Source organism: Falco rusticolus, chromosome 3, assembly GCF_015220075.1.
Source record: "Falco rusticolus isolate bFalRus1 chromosome 3, bFalRus1.pri, whole genome shotgun sequence".
Classification (NCBI taxonomy): Eukaryota; Metazoa; Chordata; class Aves; order Falconiformes; family Falconidae; genus Falco; species Falco rusticolus.
Window position 1 is genome coordinate 19,013,358 of NC_051189.1, and position 21,028 is coordinate 19,034,385.

At 38.2% G+C, this 21,028-nt stretch overlaps 1 protein-coding gene across 4 annotated transcripts in view; it reads right to left on the reverse strand.

Annotated features, from left to right (window-relative positions):
* COL14A1 (collagen type XIV alpha 1 chain) overlaps window positions 1-21,028 on the reverse strand; it is a 123,460-nt gene that overhangs the window by 83,099 nt on the left and 19,333 nt on the right. For all 4 annotated transcript variants that reach the window (XM_037381270.1, XM_037381272.1, XM_037381269.1 and 1 more), the window contains 4 exons: window positions 4,280-4,435; window positions 3,447-3,566; window positions 1,877-2,041; window positions 1,329-1,490 (listed from right to left, as the gene is read on the reverse strand). In XM_037381270.1, the coding sequence (XP_037237167.1) occupies window positions 1,329-1,490; window positions 1,877-2,041; window positions 3,447-3,566; window positions 4,280-4,435 (603 nt within the window). The remainder of the gene's footprint in view (window positions 1-1,328; window positions 1,491-1,876; window positions 2,042-3,446; window positions 3,567-4,279; window positions 4,436-21,028) is intronic.

Here is a 21,028-nt window from a genome sequence, read left to right on the forward strand (position 1 = left end):
GTTACTTAGGTCATCTTCAATGGAAACAAAGAACTAAGAATGAGTACAGTATTGCACATGGAGTTTTCACTGGGACTAAGCCTCCCTGGTCTTTCATAAACCTTTATATGACATAGACAAAAATACAAAACTAAGCCTTCCTGTCCTTCCTTCCATCATCCTTTCAAGTCCTTTCTTTCTGGGATTTTTTTTCAGGTTGCTTTCCTTCCAGTCAAGAAAAACATCCAAGTACATATACAGCTGTGACCTCCTGTGCTCCTCTGCAGGCTGGAAACAGCTATGCTGCCTGTCAGCAGCTTGAAGAGATGTAGTCAATGGTCATCTTCTCTGGCAATCACTCCTTTCCACAAAGATGTATCATCTCTCTATGGTTTTTCCATCCTCTCCCTCTTGATTTCCCATCTGATGCTTATTCCCCCTAAAAGACACAGCTAATATTCTGTATTTCTTCCAGTTTCCAGGTGAATAAAAGAGGGAAAAGGATGGAATGAAGCCTTAATAATACACACTTCTTCACTACACAGGTAGAAGAATGTGTGAGAGACAGCCTTCCTTATTGATATATATTACAAGCTTATTGAAAAATCACTCTGCATTTCTGTGATATTAAAGAATCACAAACCAAGCAATACAAACAAAATCCACTGAATCCTTTCCGAAAGAATCTCCTCAGGTAGGACCTGGCAAATTGCAATGTTTTTTCACAGCCACTTCTTCTGTTCAGAAAAGCAAGAAAGTACTGTAGTCAGAGAAGGTTTTTTTATATAAGAAATTTTTTTTTCACCACCACCTTCTCTTATGCTCTGAAATATATATTTTTGTGTATTTAAGAAGAAAGAAAAAAAATATCCATCATCAGGGAGGACCAAAGCAATCTTAATAGTTTAAAAATTTGAAAACTTGCGAGGGAATAAAAACAGTAAGTTAGAAGATGGAAAGCACAGCACAATTGTAACAATTCCATGTGCAACTGTTAAAGTAATTCAACCCCAAAACTGTGTATTATAAAAAAAAATTCCTGACCCACCACTTGGAAACAGTTATAGCAGAATGAATGTATATTTTTATATTTTTTGGTACTACCAAATACGTTAATATTTACCACTATCATAGATAAAGACAAAAGAACTAAGATATCAAAGCAGGAATAAAACACACCTAGTTAGGTAACTTCCCTGACAATGTACTTTCCTGTGAGCAGAAGAGTATGCAGCATGAGTCAAGTGCCAGAAGCCAGCTTAGAATTGCAGATATTTGGAATAGGATTTGTAGGTCTAAGTTCATATTAAGTTCATATTAAGTTACATTACATCTTGCTTCTTATTCACCTTTGATTTCCTTGTCCTGTTCCTCTACTCGTGAGCACACTGTTCTGGTAAGACCTTCAACAATGGTGTGCATGAAGTTAAAGTCAGCAACGTTGTAGACATGTGTGCTGTCAGGTTCAGAGGCAATCTCTTTGAGTTCATTTATATCTGCATTCTTTACACCTTTCATTGAAAAGAAAAATACAGAAAATATTTGCAACAAAAAAGAAAAAATTCTTGTATACACAGGGATTGATAAAAATTACTAAAATCCAGTCCTATTTGTTTTAATGACCAACTACAGATTGCTCTGTTGTTAAGATATTACTTCAAGATGTTAATTTCTGCCACCACAACTGGCATTTTTTCAGCTGTCTCTTGCTTAATGTAGCATCCACGTATACTGCTAAATTCCAGTTACAGCAGCAATGAATTGGAAAACATATTAAAGACTTAAATTAACAGTGATACTTAGCAGATACAGACAGAAAGGAACACTTCCTTACTATAAAGGGCAACAGATACAAATACACCAGAGACTAATGGGATGCAATATGCAGAATACACACCAATAGCAAACAGCTCAATGCCAGCATCTCGTAGGTTTTTAGCAGGAGGGATAACATCATCTTGGGACTTCCCATCAGTGATCAGTATACCAATTTTAGATACTCCAGGTCTTGCACCTGCTTCAGGCTTAAAGCTGTTTTCCAATATATAAGTTAAGGCAAGTCCTAAAAAAGGCAACATTTTAAAAGACTTTAAGAGGGGAAAATGTGCATTAATTTTGCTAATATTGCAGTATTTGTCTTTCCACTCAGTGTAAAAATCCTGCAAAATCTCATAATGAAGAATGTGTAAAAGAATTTATTTACTGAAAGATTAAACTCCAACAAGCAACCTAAACTACAGAGAAGGTGGCATTCATTTTTAGCAGCCTTTTGATCCACCCATGTATTTTAAACTGCTATGGAAAACTAAACTGATCTTCCCGTCAATGCATCGTCTTTTCTCTCTTACTTTACAGTTAGAACAGGAAGTCCCCTCTCCTTCTAACTGCATTACTTATATGAAAGCATGTGCTGGATAGCTTAGTAAATCCCCATACTGCATACAATCTTACTTTAATTTGTTTGTTTGTTTTTTCCAATTTACAAGCTCAAGAAAAGGTTAAATAAGGCTTAGGGAGAATCTGATTTTAATAACTGCTAATTATTTAAAGGGAAGGAAGAAGAACAACTCCTCAGGACAAACCTACAAGTCACAATGGGATCCTATCTGAAAACTTTCTTCAGTGTCCCACAAGAAAGGTTACTAACTCACCTTCTTCTAGCATCCATATAAAATAATTGTGATAATTTACTACTTGCTACCACACAGTAATTTCATTCCTAGAATCATAGCAGAGTCCATCTGTCCTTTGTCCCACTGCAATCACTCCTTCTACCAAAATAAAGGCTGTTGCAGAAGAGGAGAATCTTTCACATTCTTTCTCCCCTTCCCTCCCCACCAGAAAAAAGAAAAAAAAAAAAAAAAAAAAAAAAGGCAGGCGGCAATTTACTTAACGCTATGTCTGGGTCTTTGGATATATCATTCTGCTGGCAAGACAGCCAACATTACTGACTGCTGCTTTGAAGATACTGGAATTGCATTCAGAGACTGTATTTTTCCCAGGTTGACAGGCATCCCCCATTTATCCATCACTAAGTGTCTTCTGGGGTTTCAGTGCTCTAACTACTGAAAGGTCAATGGAAATCTAAAAGCCCCAGGTGATCATTTGAAAAGTTACTATTGCCAGTTGTCAGATATTAAAACAACATTCTTTCCTCCTCCAGAATAAAGCTCTGTGCATGAACATTGTGAATGGATTTTGCATTTTCTTCCTAACAGGTAAAAGACTTTACTTCCAGCAGAGAGAGTTCATGCACATTTTATGAGACCCTGTCCTGTGCAGAAAGATTCCCAGTGAAGCCAATGAGACAAGCACCTCAGAAGACTTCACTGACATTGGATAAATCCATTGGCAAGCTGCAAAATCCCTATCCTTTTTACCCTTCATAATAAGCACTAACACTTCTTCATCTGTGCAACAGAATACGTTTTTTAATAAAAGAACTAAAGCTAAAACATACACTGTACCTGTTAATGTATTCCCTCCTTTATACGGTAGATTACGGACTGCATCCAAAACAGCATCTTTTGTGCCATAGGCGTTCAAATGCCATTCAATTCGGGGATCACCACTGTACTGTGCAAGACCTAAAGAAACAGAAATTAGGTAAGCCATTTGACAACAAAGCATTTTTTTTTCAAGTATCTATAATTTATGTATTTGGTTACCATTGGCTTACCACAGTAAGCTTACCATAAGTAACTTTGCTACCATACTAGAAAAATTGCATTGCTTAATGCCAAAAAAATAGTATAAAGTTGTTCTGAATGGCAGCTCCTCAATTTATTTTCAAAGGCTTTCTTTCAAGTGCTAAGGAAAGTAAATAAGAAGGAGCACACAATTTTTCAGTGTTTAGTAAGATTCCAAGAAATTGTTGTTTGAAAAAGAACAATTTTATTTAATATGCTTTTGAACAAGCTAAAATACAAGTAGCGGAACAGAAATATAACATTTGAGCCAGTTTAAACCATGATAAAAGCCATCCACTGGCACATTCTTCCTCTGAAAATTAAACTGTACGGGTTTGATCTAATGCTGACTTAGATCAGTAAGACTGTTTCCACTCTTTTTTTCTTTTCCACTGACACTGCATTAGAGTTTACTTAAGCTGAGTATCACATTAAACTGTGAGGAATTAATACTACATACATTCCAGCAGGATTACTCCTGTGATAGAAGCCCTAGTTTCAGGTGAAGATGAGTCTTGCACAAATAAGTAGCATTAAACTGTCAACTATCCTGAAATAATGAAATTTTTACATTGCTATAGAAACCCTAAGAAAAAAATATGGCACCTTACCTACTCTTGTTTTCTCAGATCCCACATTGAAAGCGGAAACCAGATTTTCCAGGAACAGTCGAACAAGCCTGAAATTGAATCTGCCAATACTCCAAGAACCATCTACCAGTATCACAATATCTGCAATTGCTGGAGTTTTACAGGTAAACAGGTTTCCTGTAAATTAAAATTAAAATAATATTGTTAATTCAACAATAAAATTGTAACTCAATAAATTTATACCTTCCTCCTCCCACTGAGCTTAATACTTAAAACTTTCTTCCATGGGAAAAGTGAGAAATAAGCAAAATCGCTAAATGCATTTGTTCTAAATGCAGTGATAGAAGAGTTTGGCCATTATCTACTTCAGTTCTTTCATTAAGCTGTTCAAAATTATTGTTGGGATACCCATGAAAAAGAAATCCTGCTTCTAAAAATACAATACTTCAGAAAGAAAAAAATAATTGTCACATAGCACAACCAAACCAGCAGTTCATTTTCACTCTCGAGAATATACATACTTGATATACAGTTCATGACACCTAACCTTAGGTGTAGGCAATGCAGAGTGAGCTACCTAGTGATGCAGACATCCAAAACAGGTATCAAGACCCCTTTTATAGTTAACACAGAAAAGCAAGTCTTTCTATAGATCTCAACTCTGTAGAAAAAAAACTTCTTCAGCTGCCATTGCAGGCTTGTAAAGTTAGAAGTGAATCTCACCCTGGGAGTCTAGAGTAAAGTTGAAGGTCTACTGAATATGCTGTATTAAACCTAAGTAGGAGGCACTCAATACAGCAAAGGTAAAATGCAAAGACCTCAGATTCAAATTCATATAAGAACTAGCACCACCTGAAAATTTAGTCTTACAGATATATGGAAAAGTACACAAAAATAAAACATCAAAAAAGCAGCAGAAAAGATTTGATGAGATTTAGTAGAGACTCATGTTAACAGTCTCAGATTTAGCTAACCAATGGGGAAATCAGAGGAAATGGGAGTAGAGATTAGACACAAATAGCAAGATAAGGCAACAAGGTTTTTAGGGATACAGATTCTTAAGAAATTGAGAAGCCCAAACAAGTGTGGCACTTTCAGTTCAAGAAAATGACAAGAAGGGAAGTAAGAGAAAGGAAGAGGTTTCTATAACCTCAGACAGAATTGCCACATCCCACAGAAGTGGCTCTGTGACTGTAAAAGTAAGGTTGCAGAAAAAGTGAATTCATATTGTAGGGAGGGAAAATGAGTGATGTTACACAGGTACACTAAACAAGGCCTAATGTTTGAAGTATGAAAACAGCGAACTCCCCACCAGATTGTCTGTAGAATAAGGATGGAAGTAAGAAAGTCACACAGCATCTTAAAACTTCAACACCATATTATTAATGACAATCTTTTCATTAAAGACAAAATTATAATCTTACAGGCAAAAACAATCTGATGTGCAGAAGGACTTAAAACAATTAGTAATAATTAAGAGTTAGATTCATACTGCAGTGTAAATCCACTGAGCAAGAAAACTAATCCATAAAGTTACAGTTAATGTCTTAAACGTGCACTAAAAATGTTTTTAGAAGAGCAGGGAACATTTCCTACGTGCAGCTAGCAGTGTAGAAGAAGTTCTAAACACATGACAAAAATTCCACTTACAAAGATGCCAAAACAAATATTTTATTTTAGTTTTTACAGTACAAGACAATGCTATTTGAATTGGCAACACATTTTAATGTATAAACACTGGGGAACATTTAGTAAGCATCAGAAAAATGATCTTAAATTGGAAGACAAATCCAAAGGAGGTCCAAATCTTTCTATTGCTGAAGTCAACAGGAAAACTTCCCCTGATTTCAGCAGGACTGGAATCTGTTTTGTGATTTAATAGGAACTTACTGGTCACAGCAAAATTCATGTTTTAAATATCTTTGCCAAATAAACTTCCTGTTAATCAGCCTGCAGTACTTGCAGTATTTGTCTTCCATTAACAAGCAGTTCAATTGTGCCCGTCTCACACTGGTAACAATTAGCTTCTTAAGCTTCACAAGAACTCTTGGCAAAGTAAAAAGCTGCTCAACACCAGTAAGGATGATAGAACTGGACCCCTGAATCACATCCAAGCAGCTGTACTGTAGCACAGATGTACCTTTTCTATACGATTCCAGCAGCTTAATTATATAGCCCAATGAGGATAACAGGGTCTGTGTGGCTGTATTTCCCTTTTCTACTTCTAAAGTCCTATGCTTACCATGAAACCCAGTTCATACCCTAGGTCTTACTTATTTCATTATCAGCAAGTTTTGCCCACAAGGCTTCTTTAATCCTGAGTGATGGCTTTGTGAATAAAACCTTTTATTGGTTTTAGTAAATCCATTCAGTAAAAATTCCAAAATCCAAAGAATAAAGAAAACAATAACGGCATTCCTTTTAGTATTTTATTTCCACATCATCAGATCAGTGCAAATAGTATCATTCAATTATTTATTATTTTTTTTTTGTTAAAAAAGCATGTGTGGTTTGATCCAAGATTGTACTGCAATGTCACAGAATGTGAAAATTTGATTCGTTCTTCGTAGATAGGAGATACTTGTTGAATCTTTTCTGCATAAAACATTTAGGTTTTGTTACTTCTGTACACCCACTATTTGCTTATGTTTTCTCCTTGTTGTACTTAATAGAATTGTAGAAAGTTTCCTAAAATGGAATAAACAACAGTGAGATATTAAACAGAATAGCATGCTGTATAGAAATCTTTAAAACCTGATAGGAATACAAACACCATATCATCCTAGTTTATAAAGTTAGTCTAAAAGACACAGTGTGTAGCAAATAATTTATGCACCTCACTGAGATTAGCCAGTTTCCATTACCAGTTCTACCAAATGTCTTTTTTAAGAATCTTTCCGTACAACCATAGATGCTCATGAATTCCTACAGGGTATGAGGATAATTTTGAACATTTCAACTATCTAAACATAACTTTAATAGACAATTTTCTCAAAAACATTTCTTAGGGGAGGATGACAACATATATGTCCATATTAAAAAAACTTCAACCACTTAGTGTTTTAGCCCACTACAAGTTTCCATACTGTCATCAGGCTGTGCATAGTTCCCTTCTACTTGGTCATCAAGAAAATAGTAGTGAGACAGAAGGTACCATTTGCCTGTGAGTTACACAATACTCACCCAGTTTCAGGAGCAGGACGGTAGGGAGGAAGCTTTTAGTTTAGTTTACAAAATTAGTTACCTAATTTTGTAAAATGTTGCCTAATGTTATACAGATAGCATTATTCTACTTCAGGTGCCGCATTCTACAATGAACAATAACAGAGCCTGTGATTTTTAGATTAGAGAAAGTGACAGAATTGCAAACATCCTAAAATCAGAAAAAGATTTTATTATACCAGCAACTGCCTTCAGTGTATCCACTACAATAGGTGAAGGAGTTTGATGGGGAGAAAGTAAAAAATTAACAGACTTTCAATAACAAATTTACAATCTTCCTAGTGTTGTTCAGCTTGCCACTCTGCTAGGAAACTAACTGAGGAGGAAGGGACTTGGTCTGCTCATTTCTCCATGTCACAAATGACAGCACAGGCTCAAATTTTCACCTCCAAAGACACCAGCTTACAGCTGAAGGCTATCAGCCATATATTAGGATAAGATATTTGCACAAAACCTGCTTCAGTATTGCCAACAGTCATATCATCATCAAGAATTTCAGTTCCTTTGTTTCAGGGAAATCTTTCAAAGAATAACCAGCATTGAAGGAATTTTGCACCTATCAAATGAAGTTTCCTGTCTTTGATCCCTCAAGGCCCCAGACATTAAAAGTGATGCATTTGCTTGCAATTCCAATGCGCAAGTGCTATAGCACTATCAAGACCCTTGTCAGTTTGGCTGAGAGTGAAGCCAAGGATGGCAACACTGAAAAAAAGATCCAGGCAGAACTTTCTTGGATAGAGGAAGAGTTACTAGACCCTGCAAAATGTGACCCTTGAGATGTCCCATTGAAGGGAATGGAGTACAGAGTGAGGACTAGGAGGGGCTCTGGCAGTACAGGGGATGCACAGAACAAAGCAGGGTCTGCAAGCTTCTGTAAACACTGACCACCTCCCTGAAGCCGCATTTTCAACCTGTTGCTATTCTTTCACACATGCATTCAGTGAGCAAGTAAGCAATGTCAAAAAAATAGAAGCTGGACAACAAAAAAACAACCTGCAAGCCTTAGCTAGGCACAAATACAAACCTCTGATTTTTAGACTAGAGTAGTGGCTCTTTGACTCTTGGAGTTAACGCTACTACTGTTTGAAAGTTCTTTGAAAGGCAAAGGGAAAGGAAGCAAATACAGGCACTGCCATCCAGTAGGACTCAGTGCCTTAGAAGAACCAGTTCAATTTACATTCAGTTATGATACATTTTGCAGAAACACATTTGATATTTTGCCTCCTCTTGGTATGAAACTCTGTTCTCATTTTCAAGAGCCAAAACACACACTTCCTCTGCTAGAAGTTAAGACTATAATTCTTTCTGAGTCTGCAATATGTCGTTTCCTTTCTTACTCCGTCACAGTGGAAAAGTCAAATAATATATGTGGAAGGAGAGGAAGAAAGTTCAAGCAGAGGTCAGTAATAATACAATATCAATAGAAGACTCATTCACAGGACAACAATGCACGGAAGACAAGAAGCTTGATGACAGAAGCAAGTGAAAAAGACCTTGTGAATACAGCATGAATGACAGAGAAAAGTCAATCTTCCACAGTGATTGACAGCACCTCAGCTGAGCAGAAGCTCCACTGTAGACAAGGGCAATATAAAACCCACTGTAGACAAGGGCAATATAAATCCACATCAGCAAAATGTCACTTTTTTTTAAAACGGGTTTAAAAAATAGAGGGATGTGAGGCAGTGTTCAGCTCCTCACTAGTTCATGCTTCTGACATTGATATTATTGCATTGTGCTAGTGATATCACCATTGCACTTAGACTTCAGTTTAACACATCCCATATGTCAGGCTATGGACCAGACAAATGCATTCAACATAACTGCTTTTCTTTGAACTAGATCCAACCATAGCTTGAATTTGAAGGACTCAAATGCTGGAACATCGCTAGGTTGAAAGAGCAGCCCAATGAGGTTAGAAGTTTGTCCCTGCTCCCTAGAAAAAAAAACAAAAACAAAATAAAATAAAGCAGCCAGCCCTTTCCCATGCACCTCACTCTGTTCCAGGAAACTAATATAGCCCAACTGGCAGGCCTACAAATTTGTTATTTGGGGGAGTTAGAATATTAAGATTTACTGAATCTGTTGTGTCTAATCATGTCAGATTTGACTGTGAAGGCAGTAGTTCAATAATTTTGCTTCTTTCAAAAAGTACACAGCAATAAATAAATATTATTTAAAGCATTTGAATTTAAAGGCACAAAACTAATTAAATAAGTAGCTGATAAAACACATTATTTGCCTACACATACTAGTGATAATTCTCAAGTGTGAGAGAAGGAAGCATACAGCCATTTTTTGTGCATCTTTGCAAGCATACTTGCTGATAGTTGTACTTCTGCAGTAAGCAATCACTACATTAGAAAAACCTTTAGAACTTTATTCCTACATCTTAACTTTCTAATTTACTTGAGACACAGAATAGATATAAAAGGTAACTATGAAAGAAAGTGCTGATGCTTTCTGGCAAACCATTGCTGATTGATAGCACTGAAGCACCTGATGTCTGCAGCAACTTCCCAAACAGCAACACTAAACTCTCTTGGTCGGTATACCTAAATAGAAAAATATATTTTAAAATCCCCTTGCATTTAAACTGAGAGTTCAAAACATTTATTTCCATTTTTCTTCCAACAGGCGACTTGTCAATACAGAACCAAGCACACTGCTGAAATCTTTCCTGAAACTGAAGTTCAACACAGCAAGATACAATGTCCATTTAGCCATAATGATTTACGATATGATTTTCCATAATGATGGAGATGGTCCGCAACCCTCCTGTAAAGTACAACCTAAAGAAACCCAAGAAACTCTTCTGCAGATTACAGTGATAATTCTCTACTGTTCATTGCTCCCAGTTCTGCATCTGAGCACATGTATATTTTAGATGAAACAGCTGTCTCAAAGTCTAAATTACTTTTCAAGGCAGAGAACCATAATTTTTTATTAATATGGTCATATTTATCTATCACTTCTATGTAATAAATACAACAGGATTTAAAAAGTTTATTTTTCCCTTTGCTTTACTGAAGTATGAAATCCCTGAGACAGTTTTCTCTGGCTGTCTAGAAGGCAGTTAATCAGAGGGCTGCAGACAAAACTGGCACTCAGAAATCCTCAACATTAAGTTGTATATATAAATCCCTCTAAACCATGATATAGAGCTGGTCTGTGTCTGAGCTTGTAACTAAGTTACAGCTTTAACACAACAGGTAAAATAACCAAAAAGATCCTGCCTAAAAGAACAAACTGCATATCTATGAAAGTGACAGAACTAATTAAAAATTAGTTGAAGCAAACCACTACAACGCTGTTACATTACAGCTCAGCATTATAGATCTGGGTATGTTGAGGCCAGTGTGTCCAAAATCAAAAAAACTGGTGCAGTACAGCTACAGTGCAATTCAAGCCCCTCTATTACCTCCAGGCATTTCTTGAAATGATATTACCACAATGTAACCAATGTATATGCTTGTATAAATATAGATACGTGCTAATCTTCAGAAGCATCACTAATTTTGGATGTCATGTGTCAATCCACAAAAGCTCAGGATTAAATTCATGCCCTCTCAAATGTAGCAATTCATCTGTTGTCTAATTAGCAGACATGTCTGACTAAATACCCTATTCTGAAAAATCTCAGACTCCCAGAATCACAGGGTAATGAAGGTGAGAAGGGACCTCTTAAGACTGTCGAGTCAAACTGCTCTGCTCGAAGCAGGAGCAATTACAACAGATTGCTCCAGGCCATGTCCAGTCAGGTACGAGTCTCCAAGGATAGACTCCACAACCCAAGTAAGCTGCTTCAATTTTGACGATCCTCACAGTAAAAAAAAAGTGCTTTCTTTTATTAAATAGAATTTACAGTTATTTTAGTTTCTGTCCACTGCCTCTCATCCTTTGACTGGACACCAATGAGAAAAGTCTCTGCCTTCTTTACTCCTTCTGATGTGTATTTTTACACATTGCAAAGATATCCCTTGAACCTGCTGTCCTCCAGGCTGAACAGTCCAGATCTCTCAGCCTCTGCTCTTACGAAAGATGCTCCAAGACCTTAATCATCTTCATGGCCCTTCACTGGATTCACTCCAGTAAGTCCATGTCTTCTACTAAGGAGCCAGCCCAGCGCTGGACACAGAACTCTACATGTGGCCCCTCACCAGGGCTGAGCAGAGGGAAGGATCACCTCCCTCAGCCTGCTGACAACTTTCTTCCTAATGAAGCCCAGGAGGCTGTTGGCATTCTTTAGAAAGGCACACTGCCTTAATATGCAGACATATGACAAAAACACTAATTTGATTTTACAGAAAAGGTCTGCATAGGAAGTAATAAGACTCTAACGATTACATTGCGTATGATATTTTTTTAAATATCTTCCAGCAATAAACACAGATCACAGAATGGTCAGAGTTGGAAGGGACCTCTGTCCATCATCCAGTCCAACTCCCAGCTAAAGCAGGTTCACCTAGATCAGATTTTGCACAGAGTCGTGTCCAGGCATGTTTTGAACATCTCCAGGGGAGACTCCACAGCCTCTGTGGGCAAGTTCTAAATACATAAGAGTGAATTTAAAATTTACACTGAGAAAAAGACAATTATAGTAATTAATCTAGACAAATTACTGGCTGCTACCCAAAGTACACAATGGTTACAGGAGCTGTCAAAACCAAAGGAGAGTCTCACCATAAAGTACAAACTATGTTTAGACATCTGGGTTTATTTTTAGCTTGGCCAGTAGCTACTTAGCAATTTACAATAGCCATAATCAAAATGAAATAGCTGGCCCTTAACTAAAACCACGTACTTCAACATGCACACATACAGTTAAACCACCCCGATGCCTGAAAAGCAGGGTGAGGGTAACCATATAAGAATTTATTAAAATAGTCCTATGGAGCTCAACATAGGACCTTTTTAATTTTTTTTCCAAGGAAAAAATGTTCAGTATTCAATAAATATTTATTCAATATTCAAGAAATATTTTTTCAGTTATTCTTGCTCCATTTTTTCCAATAAATAATAATTGTTGCATAATTGCATTCTATTAGATTAGTTTTAGGGTTTCCCTCCCACCATCTGTTTCCTATTCCCAGATTAAAAAAATACCAGCAGTTGCAAGGCTGTCAAAAGCCCTCCGATTCTGTTGAGACAGAAAACAAGCTTCTGAGTGTCATTTCATTTTTTTAGGGTATAGATAAACAGAAATGCCTCATCAAGATCATAAAAGTACCTCAATCAACCTCTACCAGATCCATCATTACTGCTTGCAACTGATGGTTTGTCACTGCTTCTTGGAGAACAAAAAAAGCCCACTAAACATTATGAAACTCTTAAGGCAGAAACATCTGCTATGGTTTGACACCACCTCCCCATCCCCTAGGTATTGAGTTAAATTTGGATGTTGACTTTGAAAGGTCTTGAGGGTATGGAGAGAGAAATGAGATACCAGGTAGGGAGACAAGAGTGGTATTTCACAGGCCATAGACAATTTATTCTTTTTGAAGGAGCTGCCAACCTATGCTCACATTTTACAGTTTTCCTTCCTTTATAACACAGGTCCTCAAACTACGGCCCCCCAGGGTCCTCAATCCGGCCCCCGGTATTTACAGAACCCCCCGCCGGGGGTTGGGGGGGAAACCAAGCAGCCGCAGATGACTGCCTGCCACTGCATCCACGTGCCAGCCCCCTGGTTAAAAAGTTTGAGGACCCCTGCTTTATAATGCTTATTAGAAAGATCAGTCCAAAAGACCAGGAATTTTACCCCCCATTTTTAACCACACAACCAAACCAAACCCAAGCAAAGACCCTGCTGAGACTAACATTAACTTGTGAAACGGCTGTCTGCACCACTATGCAGCCCTAATTTTGCTAACTGTCCTGCATACAAGGAAACTAAATATGTTCAGGCATCAAGCTGGTGCTCCAGAGAAGTTCCTTTGAGGATTCCAGGAGAGCAGAGTACAAGAATACCACAGTTCCACTTACTAGGGAATAATGAGCCAAACAAACACTTCTGTGCCAAAGACACACACGAAACCCAGCAGCCAGATAAAGAAACAGGACTCCCTCATCATATGCAGACAGACCAGTACGATCAGTGCAGCTAACCAGACTGGCAAGAACACCTTTGAGGTGGAAAACATGGACTACTCAGCCAGGTAAGTAAGTTCTGTTTCAGATACTAACAAGCACCTTTTTAACCAGGGTAACCAACTATCCCAGCAAAAAACAGCACAGGGGCATAGCTCAGTTGTAACACCAAGGCTTTTTCAGCACACAGGGCATGAGGCAAAGGGTGCTGACCATGAGACAGCCCAGAATCAGTCCTGCATCAACAGTTCCACCAGGAACATGAGAGCTCAGATTATGCAGCGAGGGTGAAATGACCCTGAAATCATCCCTCCTCAGTACAAGCTCCTGCCTGATGTCAATCAACAGTGTTAGTATCTGGTGAATGAGACCAACTGTGAAACAAGACTTCCCCCTCTCAAAGTGTAAGGAAGATCCTTGAAAGGGAACTTGTACAGCAGACAGCTGCAAAGCAAGAGATTCAGCACCTCCTAGTTGCATTCAAGACAAGGCCACCTCAGGAATCACAGTGGCTGAAAAGATACCAAAATATTAACCTTAATCGCCCATTTTCCTGTCCAGAGCACAAAGCAATGCTGCTGGTTCATCACGGTATTCAGTACAACTGGAATACAAATCCATGATAAGTTTGCTAATAAATGTATCAATCCTTTTTGATTATAGCTTTCTTACAAGAGGGTCTTGGTCTTGCACTTCAGTGCAATTCATTAATGTATCTGTCTGCTACCACCTCCACAAAGCTTTTCATAGTTTTCCCTTCCAGGCTGCCAGGCCTATTTTAAAAATTGCCCGGGGTTTAAAGTTGTTACTATGTAGCTTCAGTTTCACAGACTAGGTAGCACCAAGCAATTTCTTTTTCAAGGAGATAAATACCTTGTAGCAAAGACTAAATTGTCTGTGGCCTGTGAAATACCATTCCTATCTCCTCTCTTGTTTCCCTACCTTCTACCTCACCTCTCCTCTCCATACCCTCAAGACCTTTCAATAATTCCATTTTCAATATGTTTTTTGGTGTATCTCATGATATACTGAGATATTTACCTAAAATATACATAGTCATGAGCAAGCCTACAGACTTCAAATTATGAGAATTCATGCTGCCAGATGATGAAGTGTTAAGGAGTGTCTCAGCATGGTGATAACAGAAGTATTTCAATAATGAAAAATGTCAATACAGACCCTGAACGTGACTTAGGATGACAGTCTCTTGCTGTCAGCAGAATCCAGCCATGCCAGTGCACTGTGGATTGGATGGATGCTCAAAAGCTAATGCCTTGAAGAGATGAAAAGCAGTCTGAAGAGAATGAAAGACTTAATTCAACTGAGCTTCTATTAATCAGTGATTCAAGAATATGAATAGTGATCTCTCACTTCAAGTAAGAATAGATTGCACACAAAAAAGGCCATGCCTTAAGGAAACCTACCAAAGAAAAAAAGAACCCAGACAGGAGGTTTTCAGTTGGTAATGGTTCGGATTTATCAAGCATTATACATATTTACTGTGCAAAGATATGAGGACAAACATCTTGTAACTCAAGGGTTATGAACCTGAGTAGTTCTGATAATAGCAGCTGGATCACTTTTTGACAAAATTGAAACTTACATTTAGGTCCAAGATAGACTAAGCTTCTTCTACACTCTTTTTCTACTCAGAGAGTAGAAAAAGAGAGCTAAAAAGCTTCTGCCCCCAGCCCCAAGCTACAGATTCTCTAAATATGTCATTCTATGTGTCAACACTGTGTCTGCTTTTCAATGAAGCAGATGCAGTCAAGAGGAATTCGTTAAGAGGGACAGGGAGGGAGACTGTGGATAACAGAAAGACAATCTGTCCAGCCTCCAGCTTCTGCCAGGACTGGAACACTGTATGAGAGGTAATGCACATCCACAACTATGTATACGATGATAGCTATGATGTATGTATGATATGCATACTGATAGATGGAAGAAAAGTAGTTCCTCCTACAGAAAGGAGGAGCCAGGGTATAAGTACAATCCCTGGGTAAGAATGGAGACCAGCCATAATTTCTAATGATAAGCTTTTTATTTTCTGAACAAAGCAAGAGCTTGTCTGGTATACACTAATTGAAGGAGGTATCTAGCAACCTCTGTATTAATACTCCATAACAAACCAGGCTAAGGTAAATAAATAAAATATTCACAATTTCATAGATATCCAAATCAGACAAAGCAGTTACAAAATACATATGAGACTCTTACGTTAAGATCAACCCCTCGCTCCCCAACCGTTCTCTCTCTGTTCCTCTCTCTTCTCTGATCTCACTTCAACTGGGGATTCTGTCAGGATCAAAATGCACTACTCAAAACGCACTCTCAAAATGAACCCTTTTCCAATGCCACCCTTCATATTTACTTCAGGGTCTTCAGTTTCAAGCTTGCTTTCTCTCAAGAACGTATCACTTATTCAGATGATTTCAACATACTTGCATGGCTATTTAGTTTGGCCAGATGGCAGATGTAAATGCTGCAATCTCTAAATGTAGCTTGCTTGGTTTTCTCCAAAGCAACTACCAAAATGATGGCAAAGGAAAATCATGTCAATGCTGATACTTCCCATCAGGTTTTCCAGTCGTGGGAGGCAGGAAGCAGGAGTCTAACAAAGGATCCTGGCCAGGTCCATAAAAGCATTGCCATTGCAAAAGGAAATCTAAGGTGCAAGCAGTAGTCAAAGGATACAAAAGCTTAGCTATGTCCTCCAGAGAAATTCTTATGAAGAACTCCTGGAATAAGCATTGATCGTCCATGCACAATGAGCTAAACTTTCCAGACAGTAAAGGGGAGTTTATCCAAAATTTTCCTTGCAAGTTCTGCAAGTCCTCCAGGGACTAACAAGGAACTTCTAATGTACAAAGCTCTGTATGGTGGCTCACAGGTTTATAAACTAGCTTGGAAACTTAATGAATGTCTCTAATAAAATTCAACTTTCTGAGAAGCATAGAAAGCAACATGGCTTGGATGGGGTATCCTAAATTCATATATCAAAGAAAGCAATGGTATATTCCGACAAGTCTACTTCATCCCCTGTTTTTAAACAGATGTTTGCATCACCTGAAATTGAGAAAAAAGATGTCCATGAGGAGTCACATAGAAGAAGAATCAAAAGCCATCACTCACATGGCACAAGTTGAAAAATAGTCAGAAAAAACCATGCTCCACCAGCTAGGATGGATGGGGCCCTGCTGATAGGATTGCTGGGCAGGTTCTAAGTGGAGTCCAGAGCAGAGATCTTTTAGCACCGCATCAGGATGGTGATCTGACCAGCAGTGAAACCACTAACACATCCAACTGGCTGCAGATGTTTAAGAAAGAGTCCTATTGGCAAAAATCAAATGGTCGGGTGCTGCTTTCACTAGTGAAAGCTTAGATAGGGTGCATCATGAATTGTCCGCTTGGGCTAAGGATAGGCAGAACAAAGCCAAGTGACTCCAAAATTGAAGTGACAGAGTCTGAGACCAAAATAGGTCTGTAAGATTATTCCTGGACTAAGCACCTTCAGTCTGGTCAGAAAAGTGTGGTAAGGTGACCATAATTATAAATCCTTGCCAAAGCTTTATGGTGGTCCAAAATGTTCTCAGAATGTTGCAGCATGGTCCAAGCATCCCCCAGTCTTCTCAAAGGAGACATGAGGATGTGAGGCCAACCCCTCCCCCCCCCCCTAAAGAAACATAGATAATGAATTCATTCTTATGTTCATATTACCTTTAATTGATTAGCAAATGCTAGAAAACAAGCAGGTATACACCACACACACAAGCCTTATTCACAATCAGGTCAAAAGATTGCATGTCACTGCATGCCACACAGTGCTGAAAAGCAATTTTTGGTAAAGACTACTAAAATCCTTGTCAAGATGGTAAGCACAGAACTCAAAACTTAACTGAAAAAAAAGCAGTCCTGAAGTAACGTAACAACCTACACAGAGTACGTGTCTACAGCTGTGAGGTGGTTAAATGACAGCAAACATACATCCTTTTTCATACACGGCAATGTAATGATCCACATAACCCCTGCAAACACAGTGCAAAGACGAAATATTCAAGTTTCAGTATGATGTATATACATATTATAGGGAAATGTAGATAGTAGCCTACCATTTAGACAAATGCAATCGATAGATCTAAACTTCTATTTTAGTTAGTTCAATCTATAGTTCTAAACTATACTTTTTGATGCAGACTTTAACTTAGACATGTCCAAAAATAAACCCTATCATACTGAGGTACTCCACAATATTTGAAGGACTTACCATATCTCCAGGGTAGGAAATGCATCTGTCCCTGTTCTCCAGCATCTGAGAAACTGATGCTAAAAATAACGGCCAGGGTTATGTCTACACTTTATAATGGATGATAAGGTAGAAGTCCTTCATCTAGCTAGTTCTGAGCAGGCTAGCGCATTCACCAGGGAGTGTGCTGTACTGGACAATATACCTGCACTGATATTAGTTTTGTAGTAAACTTGGGTGCAACTTGTTCAAGCAACCTTTTGATATTATTCTACACAAAAGTGGAAGAAAAAAAAACCAAAAAAACCCACAAACCAAAACCAAACAACCCCCCCAAAAAAGTAAACAGAAACTAATTAAAAAACAAACAAACAAACAACAAACACCCAACAAACTAATCTGCAAATACTAATCATGGAATTATCCAAACACAAGATACCTTCCTGGTGATGTTGTGCTTCACCTATTATGCAGCCTTGGGCCAAGTAGTTCAGTGTTTGCCTCTTGTGTAAGTACAGCACAAACCCAGAAACTAAACATTAATTACAAGGGTCTCACCTTGCTAGAATCTTCCAAGATCACCAACACAATTTTATAACTTGTACTCAAATTTTTATAACTTATATTTACTTCATAACATGGTCTGTTCATGGTTCAGACTGGTGGGCATTACGGCTTAGGGGGTAATGAGACTTATGGGATACAGGAAAGAGTACCTGGGGATTGTACAAAATTTAGTATGGTATGTTCAGGGGGGAACCAAAGGCAATGCAAGGAAAGGATCGAGGTACTTTGGGGAGGAACAAGCATGGGAAAACAGACAGATAAAGAGGTAATGCGGGCCAGTTTGGCCAAGCCCAGCGCTTGACCACCGCAGACCTATCAGGACTACATGCTTAGCCTTACTACTGGTTGGATCTGGGGACATGAAGCTGAGGCAACCCTGCATGCTTCTACTGGGCTACAGGATTTAGTGATCCCTAACACAAGACAAAAAAGGAATCATATCGACACTGGAAAAACCAAGTACTTTCCAATAAACTTTTCTTTTACAAAGACAGATTAATGTGCAAGGGCTGAGAAGGTAGGGACTGTTCAGGAAGAACAGAATGGTACTGAGGAAAAATGCCAACCCAATGTAATTATGATCTCTTTCTTCTGTTTGCTCATAATATAAGAGCTGAAGTGCCCTCCACAAAACTCAGGGAAACGCTTTAGTAAGGCCAGTTATAGGCTGCACAAAGACACAGTTAATGAGTTCCATAGCCTAGGAGTTAGTCCAGTAAGTAACAAAAAAAATATAAAAACGTCATGACTAAAACCAACATTTGCAGTTACATTAGCCAGGATGGAGTGAGTAAAACTATAAAACATGGCCAACAGAGCAGAAGTTCAGAAGTTATTCATTCCTGTGGCTTAGTCAAATACCTCATAGCACTCGTTTCACACTGTCTAGTAATACTTACTGAAGCATCTGACATTAACTAAACAGACAAGTTAATACATTTGATAATTAAGTCTCTTCTGCTGAATAGCACCTTAATATACCTCTCTGCAGATTTTTTCCTACTCTGCTTAAATAGTGCCATTCAACAGCTACAGAGTGAATGTCAAAGCTTATTCACATCAAAGGTGATAGAAGTATTGGAATAAGAAAGCAAGTCAGTGTATTTTTCACGTTTACTGCACCTCTCATTTCTATCGCTATCTGATGTGACCTTGTTGCAAGGGTTATTGTAATAGAAACCTCAGACATGTATACCATGTCATTTTGAGGAATTACAAGTCTTTTGCATTATTTGATAGCGTACATAGCACTGGAAGAAAAAAATATTATGAAAACAATAATTCAGAAATATTTACACTTGAAAGATTGTAGATATAATGCAAATAATAATATCGCTAGTAACAAAAAATGCACTTGGAAGAAAAAAAAAATCAAAAACTATCTCACCACAAAACAGAATAACTTAGATATGTGTACACAGGTTTGGCAGGCAACTGAGAGGTCCACCTATTTTCTAGACATAGACTAGGAAGCTGAAAGTTGTGTTCACAGGAAAAACTACAAGAAATCCAGCATCACAGTGACATTGTTTCTGCTGATTCAGAGCACTGGCGAAGCACGCTCACCTGAAAGAAACCACAGGCATACTTATTCCTATTATCACCTGACAGATGGCTTCACATCTCTTTCCAGGAGACTTTATGATACTAAATCCTGAAAGTGCTAAAAACTTGAAATTTAGTGCAATACAACCAAATCTCTTCTCTGTGCAGCACTGAGTAGTGAGAAAAACAAAAAGGAGAATGGGATCGGCATGTGTCAGAGGGAACTCTGAGTGAGCAGCCACTCTCCCCGATAGTTATAACTTGTATGTATATGTGTCTGTTTGCATAATAATAATTAAATACTAATAATATTATGTTCACTAAAGGTCACAAGTAAAGGTCACTAATAATACTAAATTCTTTCAAAGGAAACATTTGTTTATACTTACAGGTCATTTTTACCTTTTCCTTGAAAACGTTTATATTTAGATATACAAATGCAGGAATATCAGTCAAGACACATGAAGTCACTATTCAATGTTTTCAACATTAGTTCATGCTATATTACCTACACACAAACAGTATAACCTGGCATCTGCACCTTCCTATTACACTTTGTGGCAGAAAAGGTACGGCATTACACAGTTCATTAAAAAGAGCTTCTGCAGTTTTTTCCTATATCTGAGGCCCATTACGATTTCTACGTTATTTTTTACTTACCCAGTGCCTGATTTTTCCATTCCCAAGTTGCCCAACAGATTAATTATAAATTTTCTTTCCTAAACTTCTACCCGCTTGTCTCAGCCTTCCACAATGAGAAACTCACATCTAGCTTTTATTGTCAGTTGATTTATCCTAGACCTTCCTCCTGCATACTCCATTTGGGCAGGGAACTGAGGAGCAATAGCCCCTTTCTCAGGTCATCCAGGTGGCCCCACACTGGCCCAGACAGCTCGGGTAATGTTCTGCCAGTTTGGTTCCTGACATGTGGTAAAGGTGACGCCATCAGAAAGAAGCATCCAAGTGATTTAAAAAGCTGCAGTACTCTCAGGCTTTTTAACTAGGCCACGTGTCACTAGATTTTCATAGGAATCAGTAAAAAAAACCACACCTGCCCTAATGGACTTGCTCCAGGGATGAAATGCAATATTCATTTGGGAAGG